General features: G+C 36.7%; 1 protein-coding gene across 1 annotated transcript; it reads left to right on the forward strand.

The window, feature by feature from the left end:
- The first annotated feature begins 238 nt into the window (after window positions 1–238).
- LOC145771324 (uncharacterized) lies at window positions 239–15,253 on the forward strand. The gene is made up of 8 exons (XM_082583075.1): window positions 239–348; window positions 1,701–1,873; window positions 2,759–2,962; window positions 3,600–3,688; window positions 11,333–11,530; window positions 11,707–11,841; window positions 12,107–12,244; window positions 12,426–15,253. The coding sequence occupies exons 1-8, from the start codon at window positions 288–290 to the stop codon at window positions 14,152–14,154; spliced, it is 2,727 nt and encodes a 908-aa protein (XP_082439201.1). The 5' UTR covers window positions 239–287; the 3' UTR covers window positions 14,155–15,253.
- The last annotated feature ends 1,472 nt before the right edge of the window (window positions 15,254–16,725 follow it).

Genomic DNA, 16,725 nt, shown 5'->3' on the forward strand with positions numbered 1-16,725 from the left:
AATGTGCCGCGATAGATTTGAAAATCCTTTGGTGTGCTGGAGATCAAATAAGTTTGAAAATCGCTGCGCTAGGGGATTGCATTAGGTTGTTTGTGGTCCGGCTGTGTTTTGACACTCATGGCTCAAGTAGCGGATATATTGCAATGCAACTATGGAAACCTCTCAATGGGCTTGCATAGAAATGCGGTTGATTAGAGTTTACTAAATGAAAATAACTGCTTTATATTATTATCAGGATATAAAATTGTTTAGTAATCTTATGAAAATGTTGTCACATTGTTAAGAAGATGAAATTGCCTACCCCAGCGGATGACACGCGTATCAGCCAGAAAGGCCGAAAAGAGTCAGGTTTGTAGATTATATTGTTTGTGTTGCTATTTCTGAATGTGATCAAGTTGTTGACGACAAATTTAAAATAGTATTCTTTTTTAAACTCATTGCATATTCTGGATTTTTTGTTCAAAACGTTGTAGCTTCTATCAACAAGGGTCTGCTACTATTCGGCGAGTCCGATTCGGCGAGTCCGATTCGACTAGTCCGATTCGGCGAGTTCCCTATTCGGCGAGAGCCTTTTTTGGCGAGTGCCCTATTCGGCGAGTTTTTGAAATTTGTTAAAGGAAATTATCGGATGCCGTAGCCCAGTTATCCCGACCAGCAAAAATTGCCGTTTTTACATCGTTTTAACGTCGCTAAATGTTGAAATCGTGTAGAAAAGAGAACTTTGCTGACTAGGATACGTTGAAGCTGAGAAACATTCACAGAAGCCTTTCGAATTGTTCCAAGAACCCATTTAGCATAACATTTCATTTGTACATTGATTCAACGTCTGAATACATTATCTTAAAAATGCAACGTATCGTAGGGCTTCTGTGAATGTTTTTCAGTTTCAACGTATCCTAGTCAGCAAAGTTCTCTTTTCTACACGATTTCAACGTTTAGCGACCTTAAAACGATAGGCCACACATTTGGTTAGCCTTTTTATTCTGTTACTACAATGTAAAAATGAACTGTTAGGCTAACTGGGTTCTTGGAACAAATTTTTGCTGGTCGGGATAACTAGGCTACGGTACCCGATAATTTCCTTTCAATCTAAGCTGTAGGTCACACATTTGTTGATCCAAACTAATCATTTTAACTATTCAAAAGTACTAACTTATAGACATAAACATGATTTTTTTTGTAACATTGTCTTTGTTTTATTTTCCCTTCATATCTTAAATTTTTCTGAAGGTGTTGCGACCGTGCCAAATTTCTTTCAACTCAATAACTTACTTCGGTCACAAGCACGTTTTAACTTCGCGTTTTGTCGCTTCTACCTTTTTCTCGACCTTTGCTATGTTGACGTGTATTGTTTTTGATATGATGGTCAAAAATAAAAATAACTGAACTGACATGACGAATTTTAATTTAATAGTTCAAACATTTTATTTTTATTCCTTTCTGCACGATTTAAACGTTTAGCGATGTTAAAACGATGTAAAAACGGCAATTGTAATTAGGCTACGGTACCCAATAATTTCATTTTAAAAATTTCAAAAACTCGCCGAATAGGGCACTCGCCGAAAAAGGCTCTCGCCGAATAGGGAACTCGCCGAATCGGACTAGTCGAATCGGACTCGCCGAATCGGACTCGCCGAAACGGGCCATTCCGATCAACAAGGTGACCAAACTTTAAATAAACGTGATGTAAATTTATGTAGAAACAAAGGATATTGACCAGAACGAACTGGTCAGCAACAAGACACGGCAAGACATGAACGAAGAAAAGTTTCCACATTACAAAAGAGTGTCAGACTATTTGCTTGGAACTTGTGTCGGAGAAGGGTCCTTTGCCAAAGTTCGGGTTGGCTTCCATTGTCCCACAAAGGAAAAAGTAAGCCTTTTTTCGCAAAATGGAGCTCCGCCCTGTTAAAAATATTATGACGTCATAGACAGGAATCGACCAAGACACATGGGTTGAATTGTGTGAACAGTAAAGCAAAGGTAAAGTGGTTTCACGCGAAATGTTTGATCGATTCCTGTCTATGACTTCATGGTATTTTTTACCAGGGCGGAGACTTATACACCAGCTCCCAAAAATGTTACTTGCATAACAGTCACACTCACATAAGCACTAAGCAGCCTGTTAAATTAATTATCAATACATATCAAAGGTTTTAAACACTCAAAGCTTTATTACAAGCTATACAGTATTGTGTCATCACAATGGTATTCTATAGTTACTGGCATTATGAAATTACAAAGGTTTAAAGTTTCTGCAATCCAATTTAATAAGAAACAGTAGGCTACTTTATTAAAATGACGACCACAAGATCCGATTTCAAAAGCTTATTTCAGTTTGTTGCTTAGTTTCGAACTTCACTCATGAAAATGATCTGCCTATCATCCTATGTCCATGATTGTGCTTCGTGCACAGTTCCAACATTTAAAAGTCCAAATTCTGCAGATGCATGAGTGAATACAAATCACCAACACGACACCATGAGATGGAATATGAATTTCGTGTGGATAATCAGCAATTGTAGAGTAGACTTTTATTAGGTGTAACCTCGTTGAAGAGTATGGTAGAAAGTGGTGTTGATTTTGTCGTTTCTTTTAAGTTTAATCATTTTCCAAGCCAGAAAGTTGTTTCATTGGTGGTAAACACATAACATAACTATATATATCACTCACTCTCTGCTTTGCAATTACTGTAGTTTCTTTGGTGCAATTGCTGTTACTTTGTAGCTTGGCCTAAACGGAACAAACATACTCGCAGGTCGCAGTCAAGATAATCAACAAAGCGAAAGCGAAAAAAGACAGTTACGTCTTCAAGAATCTTCACAGAGAGGGAAAGATCACGCAGATGCTTCGCCACCCAAATGTTGTCCAAGTTTTTGATATTCTCGAAACGGGAAATAATTATTACTTAGTGACGGAACTCTGTACCGGAGGAGAACTCATTGACATTGTTACGGAACAGGTAACTGAAAAGAGATGTAGTTTAACATTTTGAGAGTTTTTTTCTCGCAGAAGCCTGTTTTTATCACAGCAGTATTTAGGGCGCTGAACAAAAGACTGAGATTTTAAGACGTTGCTTGATTACCAGTTGTGTTGTTGCGGTCTAGTAATCAGCAGTCTCATTCGAACTATTATTTCTCTTTGCGACTGTCTGAACTAGTCTAGCATTTTCTATTTACCGTAATTTGTATTATAATAACACGATACACTGAGGGTGGAGTAAGCTCAAATGAATACTGCAAACAATAAGAATAAGACAAGTTTTTAAAAGAACTGCTCTTTGACCCACACAAGTATTTTCTCTGAACTCTTCGAGCTTTTACCCGGTAACTCGTCACTCCAGATGAGTGGTGAACATTTCTCATCAAGCGATTTTTGAAGCGTTTTGTTAACAGCAGATCGCTGCCTGTAAAACATCACATGGTAGTTGATCAGCCACACTATTTTTGAAATTGAACCGATTTGATGATATCAAACAAAGACTATAGCGTGTAACCACCTTTCAAAAACGGATTGTGCATCGCTCAGTTATGCTTGTGTAAACTTCTTGTAAAGTCTCATTACACGTCAAGGTATTACCAAAGCATCCTATTTTGTAGGGTTCTCTTCCCGAAGAGGTTGTACGGAAATACACATACCAGCTGGTGAACGCCGTCTCTTACATGCATGACCGTAAGATAGTACATCGGTGAGTAGGCTGCACAATTCTCACACTCTCAATTTTCGCACTTTTTATCTACATAAGCTTTGCTTTGCCTTACACCCTATAAGAATACGAAACCAAGCACAACCCAAAAACTTAGTAAACATGCAAACATTTTCGGCTATCGTCTATCCCTTGTCAAGCATTTCTAAAACAAAGGCTACATATACAAATTAAACCTTTCGCATTATTTCGTATCATAATAAGTTTTGTGTTCTTGCTTGGTTTCGTTTATGATGACTATTTTAACAAAGCAGCTTCTTTAAAAAAAGTATGTGCAGTAAGTCTTTCAAGACCTCAAATATGCAATGATGCCATCCAACTTCGAGCAAGTCTATAACCTACGACTTAGTTTTAGAGCTTACGTTCATGTCAATGTGGCTTGCGTATATGAAAACTATAGCATAGCCTAAGCAATGTCATTGTATATCATGTTGGAAACGCGATCAAAGTTTAATGTTACACTTACACTGGATTTCAAAACGTAGACATTTGGGATAGTTTTGCAACTACACTACGGTACTAGCTCTACATTGGTTACCAAAGTTATTTAAAAGTTCTGCAATGTCAACAAAGTTCACAAGAATTGTTGCAATACTTCTAACGGGAGGCATAATGCATAAACTCTGGAACGTGATATAAAGTAAATAGCCAGTCGGCGATTTTAATTCAAGTGAGGTTTTTGTGGTTTCTGAGTATGCAATTAATAATGGATGTTGTTGTTGATGATCTGACTTTATTATTTGTTTGGGATGAAACGCCGCTTTATGCGCTGTATACGGGGTAGTGGTCTGTTATAGGGCGGCCTTTCTCCTGTGCATATTAAGTGATTCAACCATATTTTTGGAAGTTTTATATTCGCTGAGAACGAGTCGAATCAACACAAAGTATAAAAATAGTGCACAAAGCAGTTAAATGTTCTAAAATGATTTGTTGTCTCTACCAAACGAAAACATCATATTGCCTTTGTGTGGGCCGCAACTTCGGGTTGATTCTTAGAACATGTGGGCTTCCCACTGTTATCGGCTGCTCATGATCAATTTCTTTTTTTTAATTTTTACTTTTTGCGATATTCTTTTAAATCCTTAAGTTTTCATGTTATTTCAGTCTTCTAAAAACTAACAAATTTTATGGAGAGATTTGCAAAACATTTTTAACGATATGTCTTCGACTGTTCATGGAACATTATCTACAATAAACTATAAAGTAAAAATGAAACACCAGCATAACTGTAAATGTATGTCGTTCACTTTTCAGTGCATCGTGTTTATTGTAAACTAATTAAATTTAAAATTCTATTTCATTTAAAATTCTAGTTTGAATTTAACGCTTTAAGAAAATTTTCGTAAGTTTGCAGAATACAAACAAGCGAAAAAACTTGGTACACTCAAGCTAACATTTTAATTACACTGTATGTTGCAAAAGAAATTGCAATGAAAGTGTGACTGACTGGTTAGTCGTGACTTTTATGTGAGTTACGTGAGTTTTCCTGTAGACGGCAGGCAGTATGACGTTCATGGTACGATCGTTCAGCTGATTGTTTTGTGTTGGTACATTCAAGCTGACTGAAAATTGTTGAAGTAGAGGTGGTGCATAATTTAGGTTGATGCTCTTACTTATAGTTCTTCTTTAAGCGGCTATATATAAGATTTTTGAAATATTATTCGCAGTGGTCGTTTTTGCATTTAAATTTAGTTGGGATTTTTTTAAGTGGGTGAGGTCATGTTTTAATGTCTTGGTCACATGTGCATCACTGCGTCCGTCAGATCGCAGGGTCAACAAACAAGATCCTTGGAGTTTCTGCATGAGTCACAGCCATTGAAGCTGATGTAGAATATAATATCTACAGTATGTTTTCTCCAACAAACAAGTTTTTAAAAACTCCGGAAAGTACAAAATCACCTCTGTTTATCAAACAACGTTTTCTCCATAAGCAAGTATTTTGTGCACAAAACACTTCAGTCGTGCAAATTGTTTTCAAATCATGAAATGACGTTGTCCAGTGGTGAACCGTGAAGTGTATACTTTTATTGACTCTTTGGAGTGATGTAACTGGACAGAATTTTATTTGTAACAACTTGTTAAAACAGAGCCATGTTTGATAAAATGGTTGTCATCAAAATAGACAAGACAAGTATGGAGCAGACAATGAAAGAGTCAACTTTGATTAATATTGACTTACTATAGTTGGTTAAGGAGTGGCAGACCGACGTAGCATCAGTGGAAATTTTTGAAACAGCAATTTTGTTTTTAGTTGTAGGCTCTATTCACGATAATTGAAAGGGGTACGATAAATGGTGTAAAGTTTAGATACTTTTTGTTGTTTTGCTCAAAATTTAAACTTTTTGACAATTAAGTATTGCGCCTTGATTGGCATTTCGCGTCGTATTTTCTGCATAGCAATAAAGCAATTGCATGTGGTCAATGAGACTTGTTTTTACTTTTGCACGAGCTTCAAAATGAAGGTTGAAATTTAAGCAAAATTAGAAAAAGTTTAAGTTCCTGATAAGGAATTAGAAAAATTATCAAAATTCAAGATATCGGAACCAGGGAGGAAATCCCAAATGTACTTCCAATTTTTTTTAAAGACAACTATCGCCATTTGTTGAAACGAAAAGCTCAGCCCACAGGTGTTGACAAATGCAATGATGCAAGCAATAAGCCGTGAATCACGTTGTTACCATGTTAAAAAAGCTGCAGATGCCAACGATGAAACTTTTCCAAACCAAAAGGTTTCACAACTTTCCATGTTGCCATACAACTTGCCGACGTCACATCAGGATAAAGTTTATTAGCGAAGAACTCGTCCCACCAACGGTCTTGCCTACACAAACGAAACAAAACAGGATGCCGTAACTTGCTCACTCGCAAAATCGTAATTTATATATTTGCTGTATTCCCGCTGTTAACCATTGCGTTGGTCCTTGTGTAACGTGTTAGCAAACAAGTTTACCTCGTCTGTTTCCATATAAAACGCTTATTTACTATCTGGATATCCTTTTACAGTCGATCTTTAAAATAAATTATGAGAAACCGAATTGGAAATAATATAGCTTTGTATTTTGGTTAACTTTCATATACGTTGCATTTGTGCAAAAAAACAAAGTTTTTCTGAGGAAACGCTTCTTGATATAAAGAAAATGTAGCTTTGTATTTGTTTTTCAAAGACTTTGCAATGTTTTTGAAACTTCGTTTAGTGTTGGACATTAAAAGGCTTATTTCGTGAGCTATACGTGTTGGATAAATTAATGAAGCAAACCTTGTATAGCAACTGATAAAACGGTATACAATATTATTGTGCGGGAATCATGAAGGGCGTAACCACCGACAACTAAGCTTACGAGGCAAATGATTAAAAAATGTGACACGACTTTACTTTTTTGGCCAGCTTAAGTTTGCTCCTTTCAGGTCGCTGTGGAAAAGCTAACAAACTTGGATAGATGTTAGACAAAGAAAAGCTTTGTATGTTTTATTTCGTTTTTCTGTAAATAGAGCTGAAAAACGAAACCTGGATAAACTGATACTCACAAAATTTTAAAACGAATTTTAAGTCAAAGAGTTTAAATCCATGACAATGTGCATGGGTGGGCACTGGGCAAATGAGGTACATTTTTCCTTACTGTCTGCTTGAAAAGTCTTAGAACCAAATTTCAAGTCTGGACAGCGACCAAAATTACTGACCACAGGACTAGTAATGTTCCTATGACCTTAACGACGCAAAGCACGGCGTTTATTTTGTAAACTTTCACGATGAAGATTTTGTCATAATGTTGGTTGATGTATCACCTCTGTCTGAACAATGCGAACCTTTCTTTCCAAGTCTTCGATGGGACAGTCAGTGACGTTTAGAGGAATAGTTTGCCGGTTTATCTACAGTACTCCAATTTAAACCTGCTTGGTGTGAATGAAGACCTAGTCTGTCGCCTCGTTTTCTTTGTCAGATGAACAATTGAACATTAGGAGACAAAAATGATTTTCCAATCTCTCGGTATAGTTTTTGCCGTGTTTACAGCTTTCACGGCTTGCCGTTGAGTCTCTATGGCATAGTCATAGGGACCCGTTTGCCAATATCAGTTCTACTGAACATGAAATAGAAAGTATGACAGAGCAAATTTTAAAGAAGATAAATGTATTTTTGTTGACATACTTACTACATATCTCCTGCTTCTGGTTGGCAATTCTGATTGTTCAATTTGATATAGCCTAGTAAACTATCCTGACAAAAAAATCAGTTTAGAAATTGTCTCTATCGTTTCAGTGACGTTCTTGTCGATATTGAGCTAAATATAAGTATCGTCCAACTCTTAAGCACCCCATAGGTATAAGAGCGACAGAGGACATTTTGCATGTGTGTTCGTCTAACGTGGCGATTGAAGTAATACAAAAAATATGTAACACAAAATTCTTAAATTTTTCATTGTAAATATGGGGTCACATTTATTAAGAGTTGTAGTAGAACATGAGTAGAATGACCACGGACCAAATAGAATTGAACACCGCTATGCTAACCCACACATTCACCAGCATAAGACAAAAATCTCATTTTACATTACAACAGTTTTGATAAAAGGCGTCCTATTTGGAAAACATTACAACCGCTATTTACTCATGTAATATTTTGGAAATTTTTGTTCCTCTTTAAAACTTTCCTGTTTTCATTGTGTAAGATGAAATACGTTGCCTGCCAGAGGTGTTTTCTTGTAATGTATGTTGATTAAAAGGATCAATAAACATGTTCAACAACGAATCAAGCAAACAAGCAGCACAAATTTTTTAAATATTTGAGTCATCCTTTTGCATTGAATAGACTTTTCAATGGTTTGTTTTAGGTTGTCGTATAGCTTGTGTCACAAATTTGACTGGAAGATAGCAAAGAACTTCACTATTCACAGGAATTTAAGGAAAGACATTGGTTAGATGTAAAAGTTATCGTATTTAAATTTCCTATTATTCACTCTTTCGATACGTTTATTTGGTGTTTGCCAAGAACAAATACGCTTTCACTGTATTTTCATACCGGTTAATGCATTGAACTGTGTTTTTCAAAACCTTTTGTTTTCAACATTCGTGAAGTGATTGCATAGTGATTAACTAACGTTTTTTTTGCGGTATCCAGGCTTACACCCAATTGTTGAAGATTTAGGTATTGAGATTAGGTTGAGATTGGTTGAGACAAGAAGACAAGGAAGCCAATCTTTGTGTGCACCTTTAAGCCATGCCTATTAAGTGCTTTAAAACAAACAAACAACTAACCTTGATGCTGACCCATCGCTTCAAAAAGATAGTATAGTATGAAAATCCCAACATCGTTGCTGTATAGTGTATAATCTTCCTATGCAACGTGGCTTTGAACTTGTAGCATCATGACATTAACCTTCATGCTCTATGGACCATCATTACAATCTGCCCTTGTATTGCTCTATCTGTCGTTGATTTTATTAGTAATTTGAACCGCTTATAGATGTAATTTACTGCATGTGGAATTTTTTTTGTTAAAGTTAGAGCTCTACTTATAAGACTAGGAATGAAATGAATAGAAATTCCCTTTCTTAATACTCAATACTTCTGACTCCTGTTACGATAATGAGAAATAAAAAACGAATTATGTGTTTCTCAGACACATGCGTAGTAGCCTACCAATACCTCTGGTTTACTCGCACGTGGCTATTCAATGAGAAACCACATGCAGAGATTGGAATGATCTTCAAGATCATTTTGATTTTGGCGATCTTGATCTAAGATCACTTTTTGCATGACCAAGAATGTAAAATCTGAGTATAAACCAATATAAACATAAGATATATACTGCGATGTTGCCCATTCTTATGTAGCTTTTGTTTTTCTTTTATTTGATGCGGTTTGTCTGACCTCAAGTCTGTAAACTTTTTTGTTAGCAGACAGCAGTACCAAGATTGCCAGATGAGTACATGGTGCAATAAATGTTGATATAATTATTATCTAGTACGGTAGTTGTAGTAGCCTAAAAGTGGAAACTCAGCATTTCCATCAGACTTTAACCAGGTTGCTTTCGAGTCATCCATAATCCATGAGAGGTCATTAGAATTCTGTTCCTATATGAATGAAAATCATTGGCATGATGAGATTTAATTGCTTGTTTCAAACCTTTCTGACAACTCATTGTATGTTTCATTAATGTCGCTTGAAACTATATGTTTGCAGAAACCAGACAACGTTAAACCTCTTGTGTGTTTATCACACAAGGAAATCTGTTGAACAGAATAAGTTCATTATTATGGGAGTATTGTTATTGAAATTCCAACTGAGCTTTTTTGTGCTCAACATGGAAACGAGTCTGAATTTTTTTTAATGTAACGGCTTTCAATCAGTCAAACTGGGTCGCCGAAGTCAAAATGAAAAAATAGTTGTATGCATTCTTGAAAGGCATTTTTCTTGATTCACTGAACCTGAGTTCACACTTGTATTTTTACGTTGATAGAGCGTCATTAACAAGAAAATGACAGCCACCACCAAGCCACAATTAACACCGGTAAAGATATTGATCCGCGTTTTCCAAAGTATTGATTCGAAATAATTCTGAGACCAATAGGCTTCATAATTGCACACTTGATTAAAGTTCTTGTGACAAATCTCAAGTGTACAAATCTCTACCTGCCAAACAAATCCTTCCGAGTGTTTATTTTAATCTTTTGTTTTTCAAACCGTAATAATGCAATCGAAACCTTAACAAGCGCACTGTAGAGGTGTCGGTCAAAGCCGATCTTGTTCCAACCAAACTCCCAATTTAGGAGCATAGAATTTTTCAACAAAATTGAGAAAATACCCGAGATGCTTGTGTACTGAAAATACCGCCAGAATAAGGCCAATCAACTTACCCAATTCCACTATCTTGCAGTGAATGTGCTGAGGTTAGCAGAACCACTGTGAAGGTTATTTGCCGATACCTCTTATCAGATGACAACCTGTTTCAACATACAAGCCACTCTATTTTAAGATACACTTCAAATTAGGGCTAAGCTTGTGATAAGAGTCCACAAATTGCTAAATGGAAACACTCTATCTTGGTGTTTGAGACTCACTTTATGTAGTGAGGATGGCAGTAAGCTACTGTGCACGACTGTTTGCATGTCAAATCTTAAAAAGAACAGTGTAGAGCTGTAGGCTAGCTCAGTGGTTTTGTGAAGACAGAAGTGGTTCCTGGATCAAAAAAGGTTGCTGACCATTGGTGTACATTTTGGCTTCAGCTTGTTAATAGCTGAATGCTCATGTTGCATCTTTCTCTTACGCTGTTGTCTCTGTGCAAATTTCTCCACTTAGCAACGGGCTAAACGGGTTGCTGGGCATCAAGTTTAACACTGCCCTTCATCGTCTTGGTAGAGTTAACAATATAGGTCGTTGTTTATCACAATGTGCATCAAATATGATGAAAAGAATCACCAACATGAATATTGTTTACACTTTCTTGCACAACATTTGGAGCCTGGGGTTTTTGTTTACAACTTCAATTTGTCAATGATTGCAGTTTAAGTAGCGTATAGTGAATGAACTAGATTGCTTACTTCCTTGTGTGTTATGCTTGTGTTCGGTAGGACCATGTTTATTATAAGTCATAATTAAACATTCTTACAGAACAATTTTTGATGTTTGTAGAGATTTAAAGGTAGAAAACCTGCTGTTGGATTCCGACGACAACCTCAAAATCATTGACTTCGGTTTGAGCAACGTTCTTCCTGAGCCTTGTAGCGACATCTCGTGTGCACTTGCAACACAATGCGGTAGTCCGGCATACGCCGCTCCAGAGCTATTAGCTAAGAAGATGTACGGACCTAAAGTGGACGTTTGGTCAATGTGAGTAAAAAAGTTCTTGAGCCGCTGAAACTTGATGATGAAAAATGTTTAGATTTTAACAAAGTTTTTTCAAAATTTGCATTCTATTAGTCTTACAGCCATTGTTTATCCCGTAAAATTTTCTTAGATTTATCCAAAATATTTGCTCCATTGCTAACGACTTGTTTACTTTTCAGTGGAGTTATAACGTTTGCGCTTCTGGTTGGAAAGCTCCCATTTACGGTGGAGCCTTTCAACATTCCAAAATTATGTAAGAAGATGATGAGAGGAGACATGAATCCGATCCCTCCATACATATCGCCTCAATGCAGGTAATTTGGGAAGATATCTCTTATACAGTAAAAAATATGTTATTAAAAAAATGTGGTTGGATATTTTTATATGTCTTGTAAGCAAGTCAGCTTTGCAAGTCAGCTGGAAATTTTCTAAGTGTCTTAACCATTCAGATCAATAAATTGTGACAAATAAAAAGTTTGAATTGGAGTTTCAGAATTTTTATTTGTGGAGTTCGAATTTGTAGTTTTGCTTACATGAAGAAAACTGAAAAAGTTCATTGACTGTGCTTGAAATTGGCAGGGTGTTCATAAGAAAACTTCTCTCTCCCGACCAAGCCCGTCGACCAAGTATAAGTGACGCAATGAGGTTGAAGTGGATTGCTGCTTATCAGGAAATCGACGGAAAGTCATCAAAAAACTCCGTATCCTCTTTGCTTATGTAAGTTTTTAAATTATTATCAGTATATCCGCTTCAAAGTTTATTTTTGTGAAAATATGCTTATCCAAACATTATGCTAAACTTATTCTGATGTTAAATGGTTTTAAACTGCAATACAGGTGAATCGCTTAATTTCTTGATTTAATTTAAACTTTCTTACAGCATACTTTGTCGTTTCTAGAGATCGATTGACTGGTGATTCAAACATTCGTCGACGTCACACGCTGCTTGCTCCACTTGTGTCTCCACCTATTGATTCGTCAATTGTGAAAGATATGTCTGCCATGTATGGTTTTGCTTTTTCGGACATCATACAATGTGTGCATAAAAACAGACCGGGCCCTCTTTTAGCAACATACCATCTGTTGAAGAGAAAGAAATCGAAACATTCCAGACGTTCAGAAAATGACGACTTGACGAAGAACGGCTTAGTCAACGGGCAAGATGGTTCTCAGGAACATCAACCGTCACTTAAACAAAGCGCTCCTACAAATTTGGAGCAGGATGTCCTTTCTCAGAGTAATCATCCCGCTGTTACTGATGACCCTGATAGCAGACGATCATCAGAAGAAGACCTCACGACTACTCCTCCTCTGCCGAAAATTCGCACTCCAGAACATTCGGATAAAACATCCACAAATGACGTTGATAGGATTTCACAACACAAAGAAAGAAAGCAGATTTCTCCTGCCGAAGATACCTCTACCACATCCGAAAAACTCATCGAAAGGAAAGCTTTCAGAAACACGGTGAAACCAACACTTGATTTCCGGTCTCCAACACCGTCTCAAAGCGATTCTAAATCAAATAGCAACGGAGCGAAAACGGTCATTGTTGCAGTGAAGCAAAGGGGTGATATTGAGAGTACAGATCAAACAGATAAACAAGCTCTTTCATTAGAAGAACGAAGATATCCCTTAACAGCCAATTGTACTTTCTCAAAAAATAAGTCTACAGAAGTAAACGAGTTGTTGGCTAGCATGAAAAAGGCTCGAGAACTGTTGGAGAAAAGACAAAAAATCCAACAGCGGAACCTATTAAATTTAGCTAAACCAAAAAATCTAGTTAAACCTGAAATTCCACATAACCAATTTGCTAAAAACGATTCCCTAAGTCAAAGACCATCAGATAAAAAATCATCAAACGGTCTACAAGAACTAACAACCTCACCAAGAAAGTCTCTTCAAATACACATTTCAAACCACGTCCCAACAGAACAGAGAAGCATTTCACAACAAGGAACAAGGGGAAAAGTTGAGCTTTCAGATCAGTATCTGATGCAGTCTCCTTACACAAGGCCAGCTTCTCACAACACTGTGCTGTCCAAAATGTCAGATGGCGCTGTTATCCCAAAGCGGTACATTTACACACCAAACTCTCCACCCAGACCACGCTCTATGCATGACCGATTAAAAATCGACAAAGAAGAGAAAAGTGGTCAAAAGTCTCCTCGTGTTTCCACTAGAAGCAAACCAACCACTCCTTCAATGCTTCCACTGATAAGCTCCAAGCCAAAAAAAGAGACGAAACTTATAAAACAAACAGAACTTCGTCCCTTCCAAGGAGACCATAAAGCAGTCCGACGTTCATTTCCTGCCTCAAACGGGTATTCCAATGGAATCAACCGCATGTCTTTATCTTCCCGTGGCGATAAATCAGCATCACTGAATGACACAAAACTTCCGATTCCTTCAAAGTGGCAAAAGAACTACACAGACACTGATGGAGGACTAAAAAAATCCCGGTACGGCCAACACCTCGACCGAAGTCAATCGGAGAACGCAGCACACACCACTCATAGACCACGCAAGGTTATATCCGAGCCTATAGCAGCCGCTATTTCGTACTTAACGGCGACCAAAAATCGAGCCTTTCGAAAAGAAAAAACAACTTCTCTTTCAGCAAGTTGAAAAAGAACCCACAAATGCATCTGCAGACTTTGTCAACAATTAGTATTACTTCAATATGCTACTGTGTTAAGTTTTCATGTTATTGCAGTATTCAGTGCAGTGATATTAGTAAATGCGTGCAGTATAACGTAAGCTACTAATTATTCTATTCGTTGACGTGTGATGATTCTTGTTCAATCATCTAGAATCTAGATGTATATTTTTATCAAGTTTGCAATTGAAAACATTGTCAAGAAAACCTGTATTGACCACTCATGAAAATGTCAACAATATTGAATAAGTATTTTTGCTTTTTCTGTTCTTCGACACAACAGAATTGTAAGTTGCTCGGTTAAGCAATGAAGAATTCTGATCGGTCACACCGAAAAGCTATCCACTTTTTTCGTGTAATTTATTAGGAACTATTTCGCTGTATTGTGATAGGTTGATTATGTGTATAGCCACTGCAAGCCAGAGCATGCAATGTGGAAATTGCTTATTCTTTTGTTTGAAATAACAAACGCACAATTCGATGCACGGATTTAGAAACATCAAAATTTTGCTGCAATTCGAATGAAAACTTTTCTCCCGCCTTCAAACTCCACTGTACAAACTGCTGTAAAAATAGAGAGAAAGCCATAATTCAATTCTTTAAGAAAAACTAAGTGTTGGTGATTTGATGAAGCAAACGTTGCAAGCCACCATCACTTAATGCTCATATTTTAACTACCCAGCCAACAAATCAATCAATTTAAAAAGTAATTGATTTGCTGACTGGGTACATGTCTTTCACTGTTATGATGACAAGCCATAATCTCATAGCCAACAAAACACACGCTATTTCAGCATCGGACTCACAGATGAATCGGTGATGAAATGTCTGGTTTCGTTGGCTTGGGATAATCGAACATTCTCACTGTTATTTATGTTATTTTGATTGAAGTGTTGTTTTTTTTAAATCCATTGTTGAAAAATCGTGAAGGGACTTCTGTGAAAACGTTCCGAGAGAGCTCTTATTATCAGTTTATGAAAATAACCGGTAGATTGATTGATTCGAAACCAAATTGCAAATCATCGTTATCTCATTTTTTGACAATAATAAACCACAGACTTACAAAGCAGTTTAAAAAATATCTCTTCGACTTGAGACGTCTATTATCAGCAGTAAAAAATAGCATTTGAACAATTTTTTTTCTGGAAATGAACGATAAAGAATATCAATTTCAGAAGTTTTAAATTGTAATCTGGCAAGGTTCATATTTGGCTGCACAAAGAATAAAACGCATTTCAACAAAATCTGAAACAGGATTGCAGAAATCAAAATTTTTTGCAGTCGTATTTTCAATCGTCTACCTCTACCTAAGTGTAAGGACATAATCTGATCGTAATATCCTACCTGGCCTTTTCACACGAGTGTTTGAGGGTTGTCCAAAGAAACATCTTAATTGAAACTTTAATGTTCAAGCTCTTCCTTTGAAAGAGTGAAGTTGAACAAGGAATCCAGTGAGCATCAGTAACTTAGATGCTGCACTCGCAGATGCTTAGCTTGAGCGGACAAATCAAGCAACAACTTATTTAAATGTCTTGAAAGCAAAAATAACAAAGTAGTTTCCAGAGAGGAAAACCTGAAAATCCGATTTGTCAAGTTTAAACCCACTGCCAAGTAGGAAGGGGCGCCGGAAGCGGGGGAACAGGGGGGCGAATGCCCTCCTGCTCTCAATTTTTCTTTGGATGGGGGGGAGGCAGGGAGAGCAATGGTGCCCTTTTAAGGTCATGTAAGCTACTGCATATTTCGCAATTTCTGCTATTCGCTTTCAGACTAATTATTATCTTTAATTTTTGCCTCTAAATAATAGGCCTATTTACGACACATAATTCTGCATCACAGTAGGTTAGGCCTACATCATTATAAAATAGCATGATGCCCTTCTGTGCCATTGTTCTTTGTATACCGGCAGGAGAACACTTGTATCATCACTCGATAATGAGCTGATAGATGAGCATTATCGCTATAGGCTATATCCCAGCTAGAAAGCTACGTATATTACACGTTGATTTTTGGTTGATTTTAGGTAGTATGGTATCTTAGGTAGAATTCAGGTGTTATTAAGGAGTTTGTGTACACCAACACAAATTCACTAGTTTAAAAAACATTTTTTTAGAGACATATTTTAGCTATCATTTAGTATGACTAGTGTGTAAATATGATTCTAGAAGTTTTATCAGGGATTATTTTTTGAATATAACTCTTGCAAAAATAGCACGTGTTTTCCACGTACATTACACGTGTTCAAAATCCTATGATTATTTGACTAATTTTTAAGGTATATAAGGTAAAATCACACCCAGAAGAGGGCATACAAAAGAGAAAAAATGTTTACCCGAGCAGAAGGATGTTTTATCGGAATTTTTTATATTTTGATTATATGTTGTTTCCACGTGTATTGCACGTTTCCATCTGTTGAAAAGTAACACGTGTTTTCCACGTATATTAAACGTGTTGAAGTTCTTTCGTTCATTTGGGCAATTTTTAATCTGTGTTAGGTAAAACTACCTCCCAAGGACGGTATAAACAAAAAGAATTCTCCACTC

The sequence above is a fragment of the Aplidium turbinatum genome, chromosome 1 (assembly GCF_918807975.1).
Source record: "Aplidium turbinatum chromosome 1, kaAplTurb1.1, whole genome shotgun sequence".
Classification (NCBI taxonomy): domain Eukaryota; kingdom Metazoa; phylum Chordata; class Ascidiacea; order Aplousobranchia; family Polyclinidae; genus Aplidium; species Aplidium turbinatum.